The sequence below is a fragment of the Oncorhynchus mykiss genome, chromosome 19, assembly GCF_057628025.1.
Source record: "Oncorhynchus mykiss isolate SJ-2025 chromosome 19, ASM5762802v1, whole genome shotgun sequence".
NCBI classification, from domain to species: Eukaryota; Metazoa; Chordata; class Actinopteri; order Salmoniformes; family Salmonidae; genus Oncorhynchus; species Oncorhynchus mykiss.
The window spans coordinates 43,910,603-43,933,398 of NC_143040.1; the positions used below are offsets into that span (position 1 = coordinate 43,910,603).

The 22,796-nt window shown below is 41.2% G+C and overlaps 1 protein-coding gene across 1 annotated transcript in view; it reads right to left on the minus strand.

The window, feature by feature from the left end:
- Positions 1-505: 505 nt before the first annotated feature.
- Positions 506-22,796, minus strand: part of LOC110497721 (leucine-rich repeat and fibronectin type-III domain-containing protein 5) — a 56,780-nt gene continuing 34,489 nt past the window's right edge. The window contains exons 2-3 of the mRNA XM_021574034.3: positions 6,788-8,195; positions 506-2,172 (exon numbers count right to left, since the gene is read on the minus strand). Coding sequence (XP_021429709.1) covers positions 1,173-2,172; positions 6,788-8,175 — 2,388 coding nt within the window. The 5' untranslated portion in view covers positions 8,176-8,195 and the 3' untranslated portion in view covers positions 506-1,172. The remainder of the gene's footprint in view (positions 2,173-6,787; positions 8,196-22,796) is intronic.

Consider the following 22,796-nt stretch of genomic DNA (forward strand, 5'->3'; position numbering starts at 1 on the left):
ATGGCAGGCTTCATGTTTCTGGCATCAGATTGATTAAAATCTCCTGAGGTGGAGTCCTTAGGTACCGTGAGTGAGAAACATCAACCTGCACGTCAGTTTCCATGCTACATGAATGTAAGCGGTATCTAATAAAATGGATTGGCTACTGAAACATTGACTTGAGTCCCCATACATCAGTAGTTATTTTCTATCAGCCTTCATAAATTCTGATACTGTAGTATCATGTTGCAATAAGTGCAATTGTCTTATCTTGGTATAGATAACTCTAGGTCTTTTAGGGCTGTGGCTAAAGACTACAGATTGAGTCTTAAAAAATTTGCTTGGTTTATCTGGTAGGTCAGAGGAACATTTTGACAAGCTTTGGGAACACAAAAAAGTTTGGGGTTGGTTAGGTTACATTGAACATTATCGAATTGTGTAGGTATGGTAGGGCTTGTCTGAAAATATACCTGTCTGGGATGAAGAGATTAGAAATGTATTTACCAACACAAAACCAACAAAACATACTTGTTTCATTTTTATTTTATTTTACACAACATAACAACACAGCAGATGTTGTTTCTCTGTACAGGGCTTTTTTGTGCCTTAAAACAAAGGCAATATCAATGTCACTGAAAAGAAAGCTTGAATTGTTCTTTAAAAAATATCAATTTATTAAGAGGTCCAGTAACAAGGCTTTGATAGTTGTTTTTTGTGTTGTCTCTATATGCAGGTAATTATTTCCCTGTAATAGAAAGGCTTTTTGTGAAATCTCTCATGTTCCTCTCGATCCCAAATCCCATGTCAGGGACAACTGAAATCCTATTGGTGCTCCTTGCAAGAGGAAAACTGTAATGCAGAGGAAGGCACCAATGCTTTTCTCTTGCCACAACGACAACACTGGGTGTATGTACTGTATAACTGGGTGGGTGTGTTGGATTTATTTTTCTCAATTTTTTGTATGGGTATGAAAACACTGCATGGACTGCCGAGCACTGGGCTCGGAGCTGCTGGAGATTCTCCACATCAGAGGAGAACATTGATGAAATTCTGATTACTACAAGGCAAGCATCCGTTTTACTATTGGTTTTAGAAAAATAAAAGTAAACTGAAACGCAAAAAAAATCTAAAGAATCAAAAACAGATGTCCCCACACACACATTCAATCACACACATACATACAAACAGAAAAGTCACACAGTACTTTCTAGAATCCACTCTGAACTGGAAAAGGTGGCCTTGCCACTGTCTATATTTTCCTGTTGAAGTAGCATCCCATTCATGGACTTACTCCGCTTAGACCACATATTCCCAAGTTTTGTTACCCCAATGTAGCAGTGGTGCTTGGACGAGTCCTCGTTTAGAGAGTACCTACGTTTGGCCCGCACCCCTTCCACCGGTAAGGTCAGGTACTTGGAGGATGGTCTGGGGTGTGCGCGTCTTAATATGGGCGTGTCCTTGATGCGTGAGTAGGGTAGGGGGGAGTGGAATACCGGGGCGGGGGGATGCTGCAGAGCCGTGGAGTTGTTGCGGTTGGTGTTCTGGGTCTCAGCGTTAGGGAGTGCCTCTATCTTGGGCTCAGGGGTGACAGAAGCAGTAGCGGAGGGCTTTGGCGCAGGCTTGCGCTTTGGCTTCAGAGACCCTGAGGAGCCAGGCGTGTTCCAGCTCTGGCTCACCAGAGAAGTAGCAGTGGAGCAGTCTGGGAGAGAGGTCTCAGATGAGTCCGTCAGAGTGTCTGGCGCGTGCCCAGCGGCCTTTATAGACCCTCCTCCCCCTCCCCCTCCCTCTGACCCCGACCCTCCCATGGCCTGTTTGGAGACAGAGGGATTGACGGTGCACCCTTGAGACTGTGCCCCATTGGTCTGGGAGTGGACGTTGGTGACCAATGTGCCTTTGCCCGAGTCACTGGTGTTGCAGACCTTATAGCGGATCATGAGGATTATGATGAAGACGAGGACGGAGGCCACGATGATGCCGCCGATGATGATGATCATGGTGCCTCCCAGGAACTGGGACTGCATGAAGTGACAGCGCAGGTACTCAGACTCGGTGGTGAACTGGACGCAGCCCACCACGCGGGTGGCGGTGAGGGAAGTGATACCGTCGTCGTATATGGCCAGAACACACAGGTCATACGACGTTCCAGCAGCCAGGTTATTGACTAGGAAGTTTTTGCTTGTGGGGGGAATCATTCTGAGAGGAGAGAAGGACAAAGGAAAGATATCAATGTGGATTCAAATAAAAGTTGTTATAAGGACAGCTCATGTCATTCATGCATGATATTTTTTTTACCAATTGTTCCAAATGTGCTTCTGCTGTTGAGAAGCATTTTCCTATATTCTTAAAACAATCCTAGTTGCTGTATTTAAAAAAAACATTGTTTAACATATATCATTATCCCAAAATGACAATGCTGTGCTTCATTAAATGAATCTATTTTTGGAGAGTAATAAATCCTAAAATAAACAACGTTACTTGTTATACCATGTCTGTGTGCAATATTCCTGTATAACATTAGACAGCACACATTGACTGGGTGAATGCGAATGTCATTCATACTTCTGAACATCGTTTGGCTTCTAATGTACCAACCCCATGGTACTTGCCTGTAGAGCAGCAAGAGGAACTGCCCTTCCCTACCTTCAGGCTATTTTCAAACCCTACACCCCAACCTGAATACCACTAGATATTGGAACATTGCTGCAGGGACTTGCTTCCATTCAGCCACAAGAGCATTAGTGAGGTCAGGCACTGATGTTGGGTGATTAGGCCTGGTTCGCTGTCAGCGTTCCAATTCATCCCAAAGTTGTTCGATGGAGTTGAGGTCAGGGTTCTGTGCAGGCCAGTCAAGTTCTTCCACACCGATCTCAACAAACCATTTCTATATGGACCTCGCTTTGTGCACCGGGGTGTTGTCAAACTGTTGCCACGAAGTTGGAAGCACAGAATCGTCTACAATGTCATTGTATACTGTAGTGTTAAGATTTCCCTTCACTGGAACAAAGAGGCCTAGCCCGAACCATGAAAAACAGCCCCAGACCATTATTCCTCCTCCACCAAACTTTAAAGTTGGCACTATGCATTGGAGCAGGTAGCGTTCTCCTGGCATCGGCCAAACCCAGATTCACCCGTCAGACTGCCAGATGGTGAAGCGTGATTCATCGCTCCAGACAACGCATTTCCACTGCTGTTGAGTCCAATGGCAGCAAGCTTTACACCACTCCAGCCGACACTTGGCATTGCGTATGGTGATGTTAGGTTTGTGTCTGGCTGCTCGGCCACGGAAACTCATTTCATGAACTCCTGACGAACAGTTGTTGTGCTGACGTTGCTTCCAGAGGCAGTTTGGAACTCAGTAGTGAGTGCTCTAACTGATGACAGACATTTTTTTGTGCCATGTGCTTCTGTACTCGGTGTTCCCATACTGTGAGCTTGTGTGGCCTACCACTTCGGGGCCGAGCTGTTGTTACTCCTAGATTTTTCCACTTCACAATAACAACACTTACAGTTGCCCAGGGCAGCTCTAGCAATTTAATGAACTGACTGGTTGGAAAGGTGGCATTCTATGACGGTGCCACGTTGAAAGTCACTGAGCTCTTCAGTAAGGCCATTCGATTTCCAATGTCTGTCTATGGAGATTGCATGGCTGTGTGCACTATGTTATACACCTGACAGCAACATGTGTGGCTGAAACAGCCAAATCCACTCATTTGAAGGGGTAACTTCTGTAACTTCTGTATCCTTTTTCTTTGTTGATTATGATTTTGCTACACTCAAACCCATATGGAACTGATTGCATTGCCAAAGCAATGAAATTAATTGAATCATATCAGCAGATACTGATTATTCAAAACTTTAAGAACACCTGCTCTTTCCATGAGATAGACTGACCAGGTGAAAGCAACAATCCCTTATTGATGTCACTTATTAAATCCACGTAGATGTATTTTCAAGCTTTGAGACATTTATTTATTTAACTAGGAAAGTCAGTTAACAACAAATTCTTATTTTCAATGACGGCCTAGGAACAGTGGGTTAACTGCCTGTTCAGGGGCAGAATGAGAGATTTGTACCTTGTCAGCTCAGGGGTTTGAACTTGTAACCTTCCGCTTACTAGTCCAGTGCTCCAACCACTAGGGTACCCTGCCGCCCCAGGGACATGGATTTTGTATGTGTGGAGGGTGAATGGGCAAGACAAAATATTTAAGTGCCTTTGAATGGGGTATGGTAGTAGGTGCCAGGCGCACAGGTTTGTGTCAAGAACTGCAATGCTGCTGGGTTTTTCACGCTCAACAGTTTCCTGTGTGTATCAAGATTGATCCACCACCCAAAGGACATCCAGACAACTTGACAAAACTGTGGGAAGCATTGGAGTCAACTTGGGCCAACATTCCTTTCGAATGCTTTCGATACCTTGTAGAGCCCATGCCCCGACGAATTTAGTTTGTTCTGAGGGCAAAAGGGGAAGGGGGAGTATATATTAGAAATGTGTTTTTAATGTTTGGTATACTCAGTGTACATTGTCAAGAAAATGACTGCGTTAAACTCTTAAAATGTAAAAGATAAAAACAACAGCACCCAAACAGCACCCAAAAAGTAAACAACACTTCCACTGATGTATTTACCATTAACATGTACTGAGCTCAAACCAAGATAACTTCATGTAGGGTGACTTCACGTGAAGGTTGACCTCCCTGACATTTACCAACAGGCAATGGTAAAGTGCCCTACTAATAGTTTTGAAAGCCATGGCACTGTGGAAAATAGCACAGCACAGCACAGTCATCGAAAATCCATCCCGCCATGTCATCGAAAAACTAATGGAATATCTGTATTCTTTTAGTTTGAACCCATTTACAATCACGTGAGAGACAGACAACGTAAAATGTCAACAATATTGTTATGTTATCCGGAGTGTGTTTATTAGATATGCAATGGAAATTGGAACCATATCATTTGAATAAAGTGGTTTATTTTATACCTTAAGCAGATCTGAGCCAGGTATTACCTGTTCCACAGGGCCTTTTGCTGGCTAAAATTGCACGAGTTGGAGTGCTTTAAAAGAGCCTAATTCTCCTGATTTGTTTGCACATAAAACTTGTCACACAATTTGTTTGATGCCCAGATTTTTTTTATCACATCCTCTTTGAGTAATGCATAATGTTGAAAGGGAAATGAATGTGTGCAGGTGAAACAACAATGGAGAACACTACAATAAAACCGAAAAGGCCTGTGCTTGTAGGATATATTGACAGGAGATATGCTATTCAAAAGGTCAAGGTACTCCAGAGACCTATGGTGATCCTCAATATCAACACAGTGTGAAGCTTTTTAAAAACATTTATTTATTGGACACCAGCAGCATATCCACCTGCATCCTACTGCTGGCTTACCTCTGAAGCTAAGCAGGGTTGGAACTGGTTGGACCCTGGATGGGAAACCAGATTCTGCTGTAAGTTGCGTTGGAGGGCCACTTTTTCCTCTGTTCTAAAAAAATATCCCAATGCCCCAGGGCTGTGATTGGGAACATTGCTTTGTTTAGGGTGCTGTCTTTCCTGACTCTCTGTGGTCACTAAAGATCCCAAGAAACATATTGTAAGAGTAGGGGTGTTAACGCCGGTATCCTGGCTAAATTCCTCATCTGGCCCTCATACCATCATGGCCACCTAATCATTCTCAGCTTCCAATTGGCTCATTCATCCACCCTCCTCTCCAGTGAAACTATTCCCCAGTGCATTGCTGTAAATTATAGTGTTCTCGGTCAATTTACCTGTAAAAATAAGGGTAAACAATGTATTGTAATAGTGTTCAGATTAAGCAATGCACAACCTGAAGATGATGTTAGAAACTCCTTTAAAAGAAGCCTGGTGTTCACCACTCTCTACTCTCTGAGGATAGATGCTGCTCAGTGACATAGGTTGATCCTTCTCTATTAGATCAACACAAAAAAAGTGACAGATGTACAGTATTTGTTAATTAACCGAAGACCGTTTGCTCCTGCCCATTGGAGTTACAGCTAATTGTTTGTTATTGAGACCGAATCAATTTGTGTGTCCATTACAGTGCCAGTTAATTGTAGTTCAGACTGAATTAGTTTGTGTTGAACTGACTAAAATGGGCCATTTCACTGACGACCTCGTTGAAATCTAATAACCTCCTATTCACATCACAGAGAATACATGGCAGTTATGTTCATCTCTGCTGCTTCACAATGCAGAGTTCATCTCATCTTAATCAATATGAGATCATGATCCCTCTGTCACACGGCCCGCCCGAGTCCATTTGGGGGTTTTGCTTTGCGGGTGTTTTACTAATATATTTTCAAGGATTACAGAATATCTAAAAAAAAACAAATGGAATACCATTGGGATTTTATATAAATTATCTTTTTGTTTTTGTAATTCCACTCCCATTTATAAATGTATTTAGTTGTTTTTGTAAAACGCTCCACAATTAAGAATCAGCTACTAGCTAAACATCTTTTAAATCTCATATCGTGGCTACTGTAATTGCTTAGCAATTGAAACTTGTTTTGGTTGTTTAGTTTGTTGCCTTGCTTAGTTCAGGATGGTTAGGATGATTTTACAAACAAGTGGTTGAAAGCCTATAAAACATACTTTTGTGTTTGCATAGTGTGTGAACGTGATTGAGATGAATCTCCATCGAAAAAATACAAAACATCTCTGAACCTATACTATAAGTGTACTTGATGATTGAAATTAAATCCATTAGGGCCATTACGCATTTCACCACACATTTCATACACAAATCATGCACAAATAATTTGAAGGGATTGAATGGAACCTACCTGTACACAAGAGAGTCATCATAACTGCCATTGTACTGAATCTGGAACATGCGGATCCCAGGTATATTCCTCTGGAAGTTGAACTTGATGAGTGCTGTGGAAGATGTGGCCTCAGCGATGACCACTCTCTTATCCGGACTAGTTTTGGTGTCTCCAGTGTGGTTGCTGCCATTTGCCCCAGCCCTGGTGGACGTGGAGATGTCTGAAGAGCCAGGGTCAGGCTCCTGGATGTTGTTGGTGCTGTTGGAGATGTGTGGGAGTTTGATAATCAGCAGCTCAACAGTCTGATGTGCCTCACCCGCCGGGTTGGACGAGATGCAGGTGAAGGATCCTGTGTCCTTCACAGTGCTGATCAAAATGTCCAGGGTTCCATTCGTGTAGACCAACGTCCGGGAGGAGTTCGACACCAGCTTCCCCTCTGGAGAGATCCAGTGTATGGCAGGCTCAGGGTCCCCCCTGGCCTTGCACCTCAGGGCCACCCTTTGGCCCTCCAGCACCCTCATCTCATGGGAGTACCGGGTGATGAGAGGAGGTTCACACAGGAACTCCTCCTCTGGGATGGACCAGAAATAGCGTCCAGAGAGGTGCTGCGGCGATGCGCATGTTTCCAGATCATCCTCTCGACTCAGGCGCCTCAACCACAGCAGCTCACAGTTGCAGTGCAGTGGGTTCCCGCCGAAGCTCAGTGCGAACGAGGAAGGGTTCATGATCCCAGACGTGGCCAAAACCTGGGCCCGCTGGAACAGAGGATCTGGAGGAAGCTTCTGTAACTTATTTGAGGTTACGTCCAAGCGGTTGAGCTTTTGCAGAAGAGAAAAGGTCTCCTCAGGAATGTAGTCGATCATGTTGTGGTCCAGGCTGAGGGTGTGGAGGCTCGTCATCCTCTGGATAGCCTCCCAGGGGATAGACTCCAAGTTGTTGTAGGACAGGTCAAGCTCCTCCAGGGCCAGCAGATCATTGAAAGCCCCCAGGTGGATCAACATCAGCTGGTTGTTGTTGAGGATCAGGTGGTGCAGCTTGGACATGCCGCTAAAGGTGTCGTTGGATATCCGGGTCAGACGGTTGCTGTTCACGTGCAAGGCGCGGAGGTTCTCCAGGTCAGAAAACGCGTGTGGCGTGATGAAGCTAATGGTATTCCTTGACAGGGTGAGGTCCTGCAACCTGGTCATGTTGGCAAAGTCTTTCCTCTTGATGCTGGTGACGAAGTTGTCTGCCAGCCGTAGCTCCACGGTGTGCCTGTCAATGTTCGGGGGGACAAAGAGGAGACCTTTTTTGGCACAGAGGGTTGCAAGATTGGGAGATAGTATTTGACAGACACAGCGCTTCGGACAGATCTGGGCCTTCACTGCCATTCCAATAACCAACAGACAGACCAGCAGTTTTTCCATTGTAAGTCAGGTTCAAACACCTGCAACATAAGACAGAGAGGAGAGAAAAATAGATAATTAATAATTTGAACTGGACCATGACATTCACCACCAGAAACTACACCAGCAGCAACACTAACATCTTGAGTAAAGTAAATTCCACCCCAGTCTTGAACACTTATCAGTTCCCAGTATAATGGGGCCATTTAGTAAGAAATACCCAGGGGTCAAAACTGGTTGAAATGATGTCAGTACAACTAGAAACTGCTTACAATAAAGTCAATATGACGTAATTTCATGTCCCTCTGTGTATCCTCTGTGACTTCTAGGAAGATTTTAACCCGCTTAATTCAGACATCCAAGTATCCAAGTTTTCACCATCATTGCATAGCCCTAGTTATTTTGTTACAAAGTAATTTCAGAAGATTATTGTTTATTTCATGTTATTAGTAATTCATTTTAAGGGGAAAAAGAACTCTTCCTCATTTTTGAGGTCAACCCTTTTATGTGATCTGAACTCTCATTTTAATATGGTGGGGAATTTTTATTTTACAAAAGAAACATTGAATATCTAATAGTCAAATCATAGTGTAAAAGCAGGTGAGCTAGTTTTACTCTTTTTGGCCATGTTCTAGTGTTTTGTGGTGGAAAACTGAGTGGGTCAAGCATAACACCCAAAGAAATGTTTAAACAATCTCACATTTTTTGTGAAGCTTGCATTCAATTGCCCTTCCCTGTTGTACACAACAAGCTTCCATTCCCCCTGTCACAAGGGGATTTATGGATGATTTAAGGTGAGGTTGTCAATCCTACTTCATTTGGCACTTAATAGTTCACTACTATAGACATTTTTTTATTTAACCTCTTGAAATGGGAAAACATTTTTTTCTTAAGTTGAACATGTGTATGACAGAATGTTAAAATTAGATACAACTTTTTTTTTACCGCGTTACACTACTCAAAATGCACCTAATAGGTGGAACGACAGAGCTTTTTACTTTTAAACACATCCCTTGCTGTTCTCCTCTCCTCCATACCCAGAATGAGTCATGCCATCCCTGTGTTGGGTCACTTACTCCGCATTACAAGTGTGTGGGAGTGCAGAACAGAGGAGCTGTTTCATAATGCTTCAGCCTGAACTGCGGACTGCAGCGGACATATCTGACACGTGGGAAGATATCACCGCTGTAATTACACTGAGGAAAGTATGTAATGAGAAGATAAGTGTCTCGCTACTCACTCAGCCTGCCTGCCTGCCTGGCTTCACAGGAAGGATGATGGGCAAATTAAATAAAATCAATGTAATGAGGTTGAAAAAACCTGACAGGGAAATTTTATTTTGTGCTGTAAAGGGAATGTGATCATGTCGACATAACGGTCTATCATCATAGCCAGCCAGAGCATACATGACACGGAAACATGTTAAAACCACAGGCTTGCCTAACATATACACGTGCTATGTGATTACCTCCGTTTGACGAAAAAGGCCTCATTTAGCCTATAGGATGATCTGGCATAACATGTAATTTCGATGAAGGAGAATAGGTACTCGTCACATGACAGGCTACTAATAACATGACAGGGGCCCTTGAAAGGTAGGTACAGAGTCAATATATGTTACCCAAATGGCACCCTATTCCATGTATAGTGCACTACTTTAAACCAGGGTCCATAGGGCTCTGGACAAAAGTAGTGCACTGCATAGGGAATATGGTGCCATTTGGGACACGATGAATCACATGACATGCAGCGCCAGAGAAAGTCTTGCATGGCATGGCAGCCTGTGTGATTTTCTAATCACGGGGGGTCGTGTCTCCAGAGCACATAGGAAGGTCATAGCACCACAGGGTAATGAAAGCAACACTGCTGCCCACTGACAAAGCAGACAGCAGGATCATGTTCATTACCACACTGTAATTTTTTAACATTGATTTCTCTTTCAGGCTGTACATACTGCTGTTTGTGTTTGTGTGGGGGGACCAGAAATAAAAAGGATGGAGGGAGGAACGAGGAGGAAATAAATATGATATTGTAATGGATTTATGTGCATTGGATTACAAACAAAGAATGTCACACCCATGCAAATATGCCCATGAATGTAAATTAGTAGCTATTTTTACTGAATCTAAAATCTCAGCGCAATCTCTAAGTGACAGCTACGTGTGATGGTTTATACACATAGAGACAGAGAACCTTCAAAAATCACTTTTTGATGATTCTCCAATTACCTATTGAGTGCTTTGCTTTTGAACAGGACCCATTGATTTCCATATACACTACCAATCAAAGGTTTTGGGTCACTTAGAAATGTCCTTGTTTTTGAAAGAAGAGCACATTTTTTGTCCATTAAAATAACATCAAATTGATCAGATATACAGTGTAGACATTGTTAATGTTGTAAATGACTATCGTAGCTGGAAACGGCTGATTTTTTATGAAATATCCGGATAGGCATACAAAGGTCTATTATCAGCAACCATCACTCCTGTGTTCCAATGGCACGTTGTGTTAGCTAATCCAAGTTTACCATTTTAAAAGGCTTATTGATCATTAGAAAACCCTTTTGCAATTATGTTAGCACAGCCGAAAACTGTTGTACTGATTAAAGAAGTAATGAAACGGGCCTTCTTTAGACTAGTTGAGTATCTGGAGCACCAGCATTTGTGGGTTCGATTACAGGCTCAAAATGGACAGAAACAAAGCGCTTTCTTCTGAAACTCGTCAGTCTATTTTTGTTCTGAGAAATTAAGGCTATTCCATGAGAGAAATTGCCAAGAAACTGAATATCTTGTACAACGCTGTGTACTACTCCCTTCACAGAAAAGCGCAAACTGGCTCTAACCAGAATAAAAAGAGGAGGCAGAGGCCCCGGTGCACAAATGAGCAAGAGGACAAGTACATTAGTGTCTAGTTTGAGAAACAGACGCCTCACAAGTCATCAACTGGCAGCTTCATTAAATAGTACCCGCAAAACACCAGTCTCAAAATCAACAGTGGAAAGGCGACTCCAGGATGCTGGCTTTTTAGGCAGAGTTCCTCTGTCCAGTGTCTGTGATATTTTGCCCATCCTAATCTTTTCTTTTTATTGGCCAGTCTGAGGTATGGCTTTTTCTTTGCAACTCTGCCTAGAAGGCCAGTTTTATTGCTTCTTTAATCGGTACAACAGTTTTCAGCCGTGCTACCATAATTGCAAAAGGGTTTTCTAATGATCATTTAGCCTTTTAAAATTATAAACTTGGATTAGCTGACACAACGTGCCATTGGAACACAGGAGTGACGGTTGCTGATAATGGGCCTCTGTACACCTATGTAGATATTCCATTAAAAATCAACCGTTTCCTGTCATTTACAATATTAACAATGTATTCCTAATCAATTTGATGTCATTTTAATGGGGACAAAATGTGCTTTTCTTTCAAAAATAAGGACATTTCTAAGTGACCCCAGACTTTGAACGATAGTGTATGTAATATAGTTCCATACCTCTAGTATTACTTCCATTACTTGTTGTTTTTGACTTGACTCTATTATTCCTATTATTGACAATGATTACATTAATGTACTGCATTTGTGAGGGAGCTAGCACATAAGCATTTCACTGCACCTTTTATACCTGCTGTCAACTGTGTATGTGACGAATAACATTTAATTCGGTTTGATTCGATTTAGTAAACATTATTTTATCAGTGCCACAAATCTCAGGAAGTGACTACTTTTCTGAAACTATTGGATTGACTGCCTTCAACTGATGGCAGGGCTGTATCTGTAACGGCATGTTGAAGATAGAAATAGAATGAATAGAGCACAAAATCTCCAATACTATTCCAGTCTATCTGACAGTCACATTTGACCTACACATTCTCTTAAATGTCCATTGCCCCAGGTGTACATAATCAAGTCAAACCAATTGACCAATTATATTTTGTATACATACTCTAAGTATAAATAAGTTGTGACGCTCAACTACTGTATGACTCTTTCAGCATACACTGAAAATATCAAAAGCTGCAATTAATTGAATTATACCTGAAAATACTGCATCTGAGGGTAAGCGCTCTTGTTTCAAACACACACCCTGAAGAAGGCACAGTGATAACAAAATGTTGGTGATTTACCCAATAAATTACTGGGGAGATAATGTATAGAGTGTGCGACTCTATTTATTTGTATATCTTATAGTTTATTAGCCATTAGTCAGCACCTACATATAATAATTTTCTCTGGGTGTCCGCCAGCTCAAGTTTTTAATCAAACAAACGCTATACCATCTTTAAAGGGATAGTTTACTCAGAATACAAACAAACATGATTTTCCACCGACCTTGGCTTTAGTTGATTCAAGCAGGCATTTTTGGGATATTTAGTTTCCTTTCGACACTTAATAGCCATGTTTTGTTACTCTTAGCATTCTCAGTAACACGTAACATTAAACTGCTATTATGCCTGTGTAATAAAACAGTAATTACTTTTGGAGAGACATTTTATTAGCATGTTGTTACCATAATAATTGGTAATTTGTATAACACTGTACACAAGAGGAATTGTGACTGTTCCTTTTTCCACTTATGCAATAATTCCATTATTATGTCATTAAATAAAGCAATTTCCAAATCTAACAACAATGTTGCTATTGTAATAATCACAAAGTTACTATACATGTATAAGAACTTGATGTCAAGTGTTATTATATTATCTTATGTCTCATTCTTTATGAAAATATATTTGATAGTCATTTTGAAGCTGCAAAAGTGACCTACTCTAATGTTCACGTGATTACATGTCCTTCATGTTTTTCATTATAGGCTATATTAAGATTAATATCTAAGAGCACTCCAAACCTTCAAATACTTAAAGTAATTCAAAAGTAATTCACCTAAGTGCCAGTTATGCAGACAGGAATGATTGTTAGTAAAGCAGTGAGGTAGTTGAGGTAGTTAAGCTGTTCACACTCGATGATGCCCTGAACAACGTTGAGGTGTAGAGAAGTAAGCTAAGATCATTCTTGGACGCACAGAGACCGCATTTTCATGATATCTACTTGAAATTGATATTACAGTGAGTGTGTGACAGATATATAGGGAGAGAGAGAGAGAGAGAGAGAGAGAGAGAGAGAGAGAGAGAACGAGAGTACAAAGTAAGACGTTGTCGGTAGGATATGTCCTTGAGGCATGAGGTGTATGTATGTAGATGGATGTTCCTTCGCGTACTCCAAAGCAGTGCTCTGCTCATAGGATGGTTGTTGCTTGTTTACGTGTAAGCAAATTATAGGGTGCTACAGAATACAAAATGGGAAGTGCCACAGCATTGAAAACAACATTTTTGCCTTCCTTTCATGATGGAACATGATTTGTCTGTCCTGAATGTGTAATTGTCCACAAGAGTGGCAATACAACTACTGTCTTATTCCATTCAACCAAAGTTCAGGAAGTCCATGCTAATTTGAAAAGTCTGAAAGGGTCCTTTATTTACCACTCAACGAGTTTGAGGCAGGATTGAAAGGCTTCTTTTACCAGACTTTTCCTCTCTTAATAAAAAAGGAAAACATCTGAACAAAAGTACTACTCATATTGGCCAAGTCTCACTTTATTACACAGCCAGAACAATAAACCTTAAAATCTCAGTAATATAAAAATGTTCTTCTGTCTCACAGCATACTTGCCTTCAGCCTTCTAACTATACTACAGTGTTCACATTGAGATAATTCTACATCGCTTGAGCTCAACAACAATGTGTTATGAAATTAACTATCACAGCACAGCGCTTGGACACATGGAACAGCGGTAAATTACTAATAATCCCACTCGTCAACACAGTCACACTCAATGTTTAGGACAAGGCAGAGTTGTGCAAGTGGTACTGTTCCGTTTCTGTATCCTGTTCATCAATAAAATATGGCTGAGTGACAGTGCAGTGGCATGCAAACAGGAGGAGTATTAGGGGAGCCATGTGCAGAAGACGCTCAAACCAATGAATAATGCACCCGGCCAAAACATGAACACTCATCTATAATTAACACTGATCACATTTTACACACAACGCACATGTGAATTTTTAAATTGATGTAAAAGGAGACGTTACCATCACACTCAAAATATTATCTTTTTTGTTTTATATGTCAATACACACACACCCGGCCGGCGGGTGTACACAGAAGACGGGGATGAGGAGAAGGATGAAAGAGCCATGTGGCTTGGCAGCAGGCCCTGAGAACAGTGAGAGCGTTGACATGAACGTCAACTGGAGTTAGGCTGGAATTGTGTCACGGTGTCTAAAATACCCATAGTAGAATCACATCAACGTGGGGACGTGTAAACTGTAATAACCTAGTCACATGTTGTTTTCATCACATCACCACCTTAGTATTTTTCAAAGTGTTATGGTTCATATTTACTTCTAAGCCTAAGCATAACCTTAGAACCCCTTAACCCCTAAACACTACCCACTGGGTGCAGATGTCAATTCAATGTCTATTCCACATTGGATCAACGTAATTTCATTGAAATGACATTATAACAACACTGATTCAACCAGTATGTGCCCAGTGGGTAACCACTTAACTCTAATCATTATTCTTATCTAGGGAAACTGCCGGGGTGGCAGGTACCCTAGTGGTTAGAGTGTTGGACTTGTAACCAGAAGGTTGCAAGATCAAATCCCCAAGCTGACAAGGTAAAAATCTGTCATTCTTCCCCTGAACAAGGCAACCCACTGTTACTAGGCCCTCCTTGAAAATAAGAATTTGTTCTTAACTGACTTGCCTAGTTAAATAAAGATAAAATCCTTAACCTGACACTTATCACTTTTGCAGTTCTACTACGTGATATCTTTCAAAAAAATCCATGTTAGAAAGGATTATATACTGACCAGCTCATGTTATAGACAGAAGCATGCTACATGGCAGACCAATCTGAACTCATGTCTCGGCATGTCCAGCCCTAATAACTAGTTTCAGGAAACTAAGGGTATGTCGCATGTCACTGCTTCACAGGAGAGGCATTTGAAAGTAAAACTTTTTTTTTTCTCGCAGAAATGCCTTCTGGAACATGTGAATGTTCATGTGCCTTAATAACAAACTTGTACGCCATTTGTAAATACAAATAATACTTTTAAATTAAGAGCCTAGTTGGTTCAGCCTGGTAAAAAGACAGGAACCTTCCAATTAGACATGATTGGTTGAGATAATGGATGGGCTGGTCATGCCGAGACATGAGTTCAGATTGGTCTGCCATGTAGCATGCTTCTGTCTATAACATGAGCTGGTCAGTATATGTACTGTAGGTAATCCTTTCAAACATGGATTTTTTAAAAGATATCACGCAGTAGAACTGCAAAAGTGTTGCTCTCCACTTTCTGGAGGACAGAATTTTGAAATCAGTGGAATGTCCGGAGAAAATTCTGGCATTTGTTTGCAAATATGCAGAGGGAGTCGAAAAGAGAACACACAGAAGGCTGTTGTATAAAACACCTGTCTCCGGATTACATCTTCAAACTAGGGGAAACCATGGCATCCTCGATAGAAAGAGAGAAGCGTCCTTTCATGAATACGAGTAAGAGAGTCTAGCTAGCTATATTTTCAGATATTAGACGTTTCTAATTTTGTCAAAAGCCGTCTTAATTTCAAGATAAAGCATAGTGTTAGCTAGCTAAGTAACGTTACCTGGCTGGCTCACTAGCTAAAGTTACCTGTATGATATGTGTAGTAATATTATTAGTATCTCAAAGCCATTTGTATTGCTAGTTATAGCCTAATGTTAGCTAGCTAGCCAACATTGAACCTGGTTGGTTAGCTAACTGCAGATTCATGCAGGGTATTAATGTTATGAGTTGGGATTGTCGTTAATTGTTTAGCTAGCTAGCTACATGTCTAAACAAAAAAGACTCCACTATGCAAGGTACCATTTCACTGTACTGTTTACACCTTCTGTATCCTGTGCAACTGGCAAATAAACATTGATTTTATTTGATACCGTATGTGTTTACCAGAGACAGTAATGTTAAGACATGACGTGCACCAAAGTCAAATTAGTATATACTGTAACATTATGCCAATGAGACAGTGTCCAAGATATAAAATTCTGCGGTAGAATGGCCTGCTTTTATTTCATCACACTCACATCCATAAGCAATTTTCTGTAATTGGCTCGCCATTAACTTGTAAATAATGATCTTGTTGTGAGTTTCTTTTCCTGTAATAATGAAGACAAATGAGCTAAAGTGAAGACGTTGTCAGCTATATGATATGGTCGTTATTTGAACTGGCTAGCCAGCTAACTTAACATTATATAGCTAGCAAACAACCTAGAAACGAACCAAAACATTGTTTCGAAATTAGCTTTTAGTTGCCTGGTTTGCTATATTGACATATACTAAATTTGTTTTTAAATAGGTGGGTTTATGGTATTAAAATACACAAGTTATACTATTTTGGACCACCAGGCTGCTGATGTCATGCAGCCTGTAGTTTGTGTTTATACTTTTTCATAACGACAACGACAAGTTTGATGTAGGACGATAATAGAATGTTCATGATGTCACTGCGACAACTGTAGACAGACGTAGTATAAACCAGCCTTCAGTCTTGAAATCTTTGGTTGTTTAGTAGATGTGAATCATTAAAGGAATGGATGGAACTAAGGCTTGAGAGGGTGTGATCGATGCTGAATGGGTGTTAACAAAGGAGAGCTCTCCAATAGGTTTACCAAAAGATTTAAGGGCCGTTTTCTCAAAAGTGAGGTTACAAGTTTACCAACTATCAAAGCATAATTACTTTCCCGTTGTTCCTCAACTGTAGTGTATGATATACAATTTTCTAGCTCTGAGTCTCTACTTTTATCCAATGTAAAAAGCATAATTTCTACATAAGACTGAATCGAGCCAGTCGATCACATACAGTGGGGCAAAAAAGTATTTAGTCAGCCACCAATTGTGCAAGTTCTCCCACTTAAAAAGACGAGAGGCCTGTAATTGTCATCATAGGTACACTTCAACTATGACAGACAAAATGAGAACAGTCACACTCCAAACTCCACTATGGCCAAGACCAAAGAGCTGTCAAAGGACACCAGAAACAAAATTGTAGACCTGCACCAGGCTGGGAAGACTGAATCTGCAATATGTAAGCAGCTTGGTTTGAAGAAATCAACTGTGGGAGCAAATATTAGGAAATGGAAGACATACAAGACCACTGATAATCTCTCTCGATCTGGGGCTCCACGCAAGATCTCACCCCAAAATGATCACAAGAACGGTGAGCAAAAATCCCAGAACCACACGGGGGGACCTAGTGAATGACCTGCAGAAAGCTGGGACCAAAGTAACAAAGCCTACCATCAGCAAGGGCATTGAAGATGAAATGTGGCTGGGTCTTTCAGCATGACAATGATCCCAAACACACCGCCCGGGCAACGAAGGAGTGGCTTCGCAAGAAGCATTTCAAGGTCCTGGAGTGGCCTAGCCAGTCTCCAGATCTCAACCCCATAGAAAATCTTTGGAGGGAGTTGAAAGTCTGTGTTGCCCAGCAACAGCCCCAAAACATCACTGCTCTAGAGGAGATCTGCATGTAGGAATGGGCCAAAATACCAGCAACATTGTGTGAAAACCTTGTGAAGACTTACAGAAAACGTTTGACCTCTGCCATTGCCAACAAAGGGTATATAACAAAGTATTGAGATAAACTTTTGTTATTGACCAAATACTTATTTTCCACCATAATTTGCAAATAAATTCATAAAAAATCCTACAATGTGATTTTCTGGATTTTTTTTCTCATTTTGTCTGTCATAGTTGAAGTGTACCTATGATGAAAATTACAGTTCTCGCTCATCTTTTTAAATGGGAGAACTTGCACAATTGGTGGCTGACTAAATACTTATTTGCCCCACTGTATAATCCCGAGCAAAGAAATATAAAAGATTTGACAACATTGTCAATACTATATGAAATGTACTGAAATAAAGATTTGACACAATTGAAAAAAAAAGTGACCATATGTTGCTAAATATAGAACACCAGTGCAAATATAGTCACCATTCTGATTAATGTTTTTGGCAACTTTGGAGCAGCTTACATTTACAGTAGAAGGGAATCATCTGGTGAAGGAGTGCTAAAGGGTTCTTATCTCAACTTGGCAGCCTTGCTGTTTAGCCTAGAGTCTCTCTCTTTCTCGCTCTCTCTCACTCACTCTCTTTCTCTCTCTCTCTGTGTGCAGTGGAGGGAAAATGGGTGGACAGTGTATGGATGCTTTCTTTATCGTAATAAGAGTGGTCAGCGTTAAAGCTGACCCCACACACACACACACAAACTCATGCAGATGCAGATACACACACACACACACACACACTCTAAGATAGCAGCTAGTGGCCATGTCTTCAATAAGAATATTTCTGTCAAAACAATGTCTTCTAAGTTATTTGTATGCATGACCTGTGGTAGCATGTTTTTTCACTATTCCTTTTGCTTTTGTTGTAGACAAAACAAGACATAATGAAGCTGTGGATTCATTCTTTCCATGAATAAGTGACATGGTATTTCTTTCAGTTTCCTTTGGAGGAACATTTGCAATTTTCTTTTGTCTCTGCAAGGCTTTGACACCCTTTTGCATTGTAAATTAGAATAGTTTGAGTTGCTAAAAACACATTTGACTATTTTATTCCAATCTCCCCTGAGTGAACGTAACTTCAAGCTGATTCAACAGAGCTAAGGCCTTCTAAAGACCTATAGTATATGTACTTCTCTATTTTCAAACAGCTGAAGACGTAGCTTTACAAAGGTGATGATTAACGGGATGAAAATGTCACATCTGCTCCTGCAACGCCCTTTACTGCTCCTCCTGTGTCTCCTTGACCTGCTGACACTCCCCCAGTACTCTCTCCCTCCCTCCCTCTCCTCTCTGTGTGTGTGATTGTGTGGCTGGAGTCAGAGCAGATCTCCACCAGCTGCAACCTGTTCCATAATTAAGACCTCTACAAACACTCAGCCCTGCCACTTCCACGCTGCCAGATCGTAATCTCTGCTCAGTCAGTCTACGTTTCTAGCCGTTTTTTACTATTCCGATGCTGTTATCCTGTTTTGCCTGTTTTCCTTGCCTGACACTGTTTTCCTCTCCGCTACAGTTCTGCCCGCTCTGACTCTGGTCCCTGTCTCCAGTCCCACGTCTCGTCATCGTGCTACTCTGTCCTGGATTCCCCACTCTACTACTCCCTTGGATTCCCCTCCGGACCTGCTTACCCTGTCTCAACCCCTCTCGCACCAGCCTCAGCCTCCGCACCTGGTTTCCAGCAACCCACCCGAGCTTCCCCTGACCTGCACTCCATCTCCCCCTGTGTTTCAATCAATTCTTGGTTACTTCATCCCAGTCTTCTTGTCTGAGCCTGCTCTTGGGTTCCCCTGTTCCACTCAGCATAAAATAATTCATTTTTCCTCAGCGATAAATGGTGGTGGCAGCAGTTTCTGCGTAATATTTCACATAAATCAGCAACTTAGAGGAAACATGAGATTAAATCCAGAGCTGGAGGCTACAAAAGGCTGCTCCCCCCTAAGAGAGGCAGCAGCCGCCATTGTGCTGTATAAAGCAGGAAAGGCCTCTGCCTACTCTGATCACAAGGAGACAATGGAGCATTCTGGAAGGAAGGTGCTCTGAGTCACAGGCTCCCTTTTCCCTTTCCTAATTTGTCTTCCTTTACCATTCTCTCCATCTCACTCTCTCTCTCTCTCATGCTCTCAACATCTCGCATTCCATATTTGAAAGTCGAATATGCTACGGCTGTATTGTCAGCAATTTGTGATGCTAAGTTGGGAGGCCAAAATAAATCAAACACTTTAGTGAATGAGGGATACAAAATATATTGAAAGCATGTGCTTCCACATAAGTGTGGTTCCTGAGTTAATTAAGCAATTAACATCCCATAATGCTTGGTCATGTATAAAAATGCACAGTTGCCCATTATTTTGGCTAGCAGAGCTTGAAGAAAATTTTACTATGAAAAAGGTGTCTCAAAGGAGCATAGGGATGTGGGTGTGTGCGTGTGTCTCTCTCAGTCACCAGAACGGCGCCTGAGACAGTATTTCCCACCACCATCAACAAAACAACCATTGATGGAATTTCCTGTGGAATAATGGTGTCGCATCCCTCCAATAGTTTCAGACACTTGTAGAATCTATGCCAAAGTGTAGTGGAAAAATGAAGAGAGTGAACAAATGTGAACGATGAAGACCAGTGATAAAGATAGCAACTTGCTGGCGCCGGGGCCCAGCGTGATGACACAATCACGATGTATGGCATTGGTAGAATGACAGACCATATGTGGGCTATCATAGGGGTCAAACACCTTATCTGTTTAAATTTCAATGAAGAGACATCCCACAGTAGTCCTAGGGTCACTGAAGCCAGGAGAGGTGTGAAGACTGATGAAACTTGAATGGACGAAATTAATGTTACTGTGTGAAACAAATTGTCATGTTTTGATTGTTTCAAGAGTTCATGATGATCTATCAATTTTGATATGTTTCAATGTAGTGTAAGTGGTATGGATTCAATGTTACATAGAAACTGTGTGATTCTGTTCATCGGACTGCACGTAGTTCAAAGAGGAGCGACACAGGTGCGCCCGTATAATTTAGATAAGAGTTGTGATGATTAGATCCAAGAATCTGTGTGTTTTCATGCCTTTGGTTTAATGTTTTCGACCATGCAAAGTGATGTTAATTAGACGATAGGAGATACTGGGAGTTATCGCTCTTGGTAGAATAAAAGCTGGGTTTAAACGTTGATCATTGAGACACTGGTAAACTGATATCCTGAAATACGCTTGTATGTCATAGTGGTGAATTTTCTATGATGCTAAAAACGTACGATATTTTATATTTTTTTACTGTGAAGATTTCTGGTACGTACCATTAGTTAATTGTATTCTTATTGCGTAACTGTAATACATCTGATTAAATTGAAATGGATACGAACCGTAGTCCTCACATTTCTGAGTAATATCCTTTGAATTATTATTTGGTGAACTGTCTAATGGTAAATGTTATTCACAATATACATAGCATATATGCTCGGTCTCTAACTGTGCATCTCTGAGCTAAGGTTAACTCAATCATTAAATGCTAGGACATTGATTGCAAGATATTAGCTTTTTGTTCCATAGCCATTTAATAATTGCATAACGATAAACCCAGACACTTGCATCTTATAGTATTCCGAGTGGTGAAGCGAGGCGCACAAGCTTGGCTATACCCACTGGATACAATTATGTGCCTTCCAATAATAACAGAGTCAGATAATAGACTACCAATCATGTTTTAGAACACCTACTCATTCAAGGGTTTTTCTTTATTTGGACTATTTTCTACATTGTAAAATCATAGTGAAGACATAAAAACTATAAAATAACACACATGGAATCACATAGTAACCAAAAAAGTGTTAAACAAATCAAAATATATGTTACATTTGAGATTCTTCAAACAGCTTTGCACACTCTTGGCATTCCCCCAACCAGCTTCATGAGGTAGTAACCTGGAATGCATTTCAATTAACAGGTGTGCCTTGTTAAAAGTTCATTTGAGGAATTTATTTCCTTCTGAATGCGTTTCAGCCAATCAGTTGTGTTGTGACAGGGTAAGGGGGTATACAGAAAATAGCCTTATTTGGTAAAAGACCAAGTCCATATTATGGCAAGAACAGCTCAAATAAGCAAAGAGAAATGACAGACTATCATTACTTTAAGACATGAAAGACAGTCAATAAGGAAAAATACAAGAACTTTGAAGATTTCATAAAGTGCAGTCGGAAAAACCATCAAGCGCTATGATGAAACTGTCTCTCATGAGGATAGCCACAGGAAAGGAAGACCAAGAGTTACCTCTTCTGCAGAGGATAAGTTTATTAGAGTTATCAGCCTCAGCTCATGTAGCCCAAATAAATGCTTCACAGATTTCAAGTAACAGACATCTCAACGTCAACTGTTCAGCGGAGACTGTGTGAATCAGGCCTTCATGGTAGAATTGCTGCAAAGAAAACACCACCAAAGTACACCAATAATAAGAAGAGAATTGCTTGGGCCAAGAAACACGAGCAATGGACATTAGACCGGTGGAAATCTGCCCTTCGGTCTGGAGTCCAAATTTGAGATTTAAGGTTCCAACCGCCATGTCTTTGTGCGATGCGTGTGGGTGAACGGATGATCTTCGCATGTGTATTTCCCACCATAAAGCTTGGAGGAGGAGGTGTTATGGTGTGTGGGTGCTTTGCTGGTGACACTGTCTGTGATTTATTTAGAATTCAAGGCACACTTAACCAACATGGTACCACAGCATTCTGCAGCGATTTTCCAACCCATCTGGTTTGGGTTTAGTGGGACTATCATTTGTTTTTCAACAGGACAATGATCCAACACACCTCCAGGCTGTGTATGGGTGAATTTACCAAGAATAGTGATGGAGTGCTGCATCAGATGACCTGGCCTCCACAATTCCCCGACCTCAACCAAATTGAGATGGTTTGGGATAAGTCGAACCGCAGATTGAAGGAAAAGCAGTCAACAAGTGCTCAGCATATGTGGGAACTCCTTTAAGACTGTTGGAAAAGCATTCCAGGTGAAGCTGGTTGAGAGAAGGCCAAGAGTGTGCAAAGCTGTCATCAAA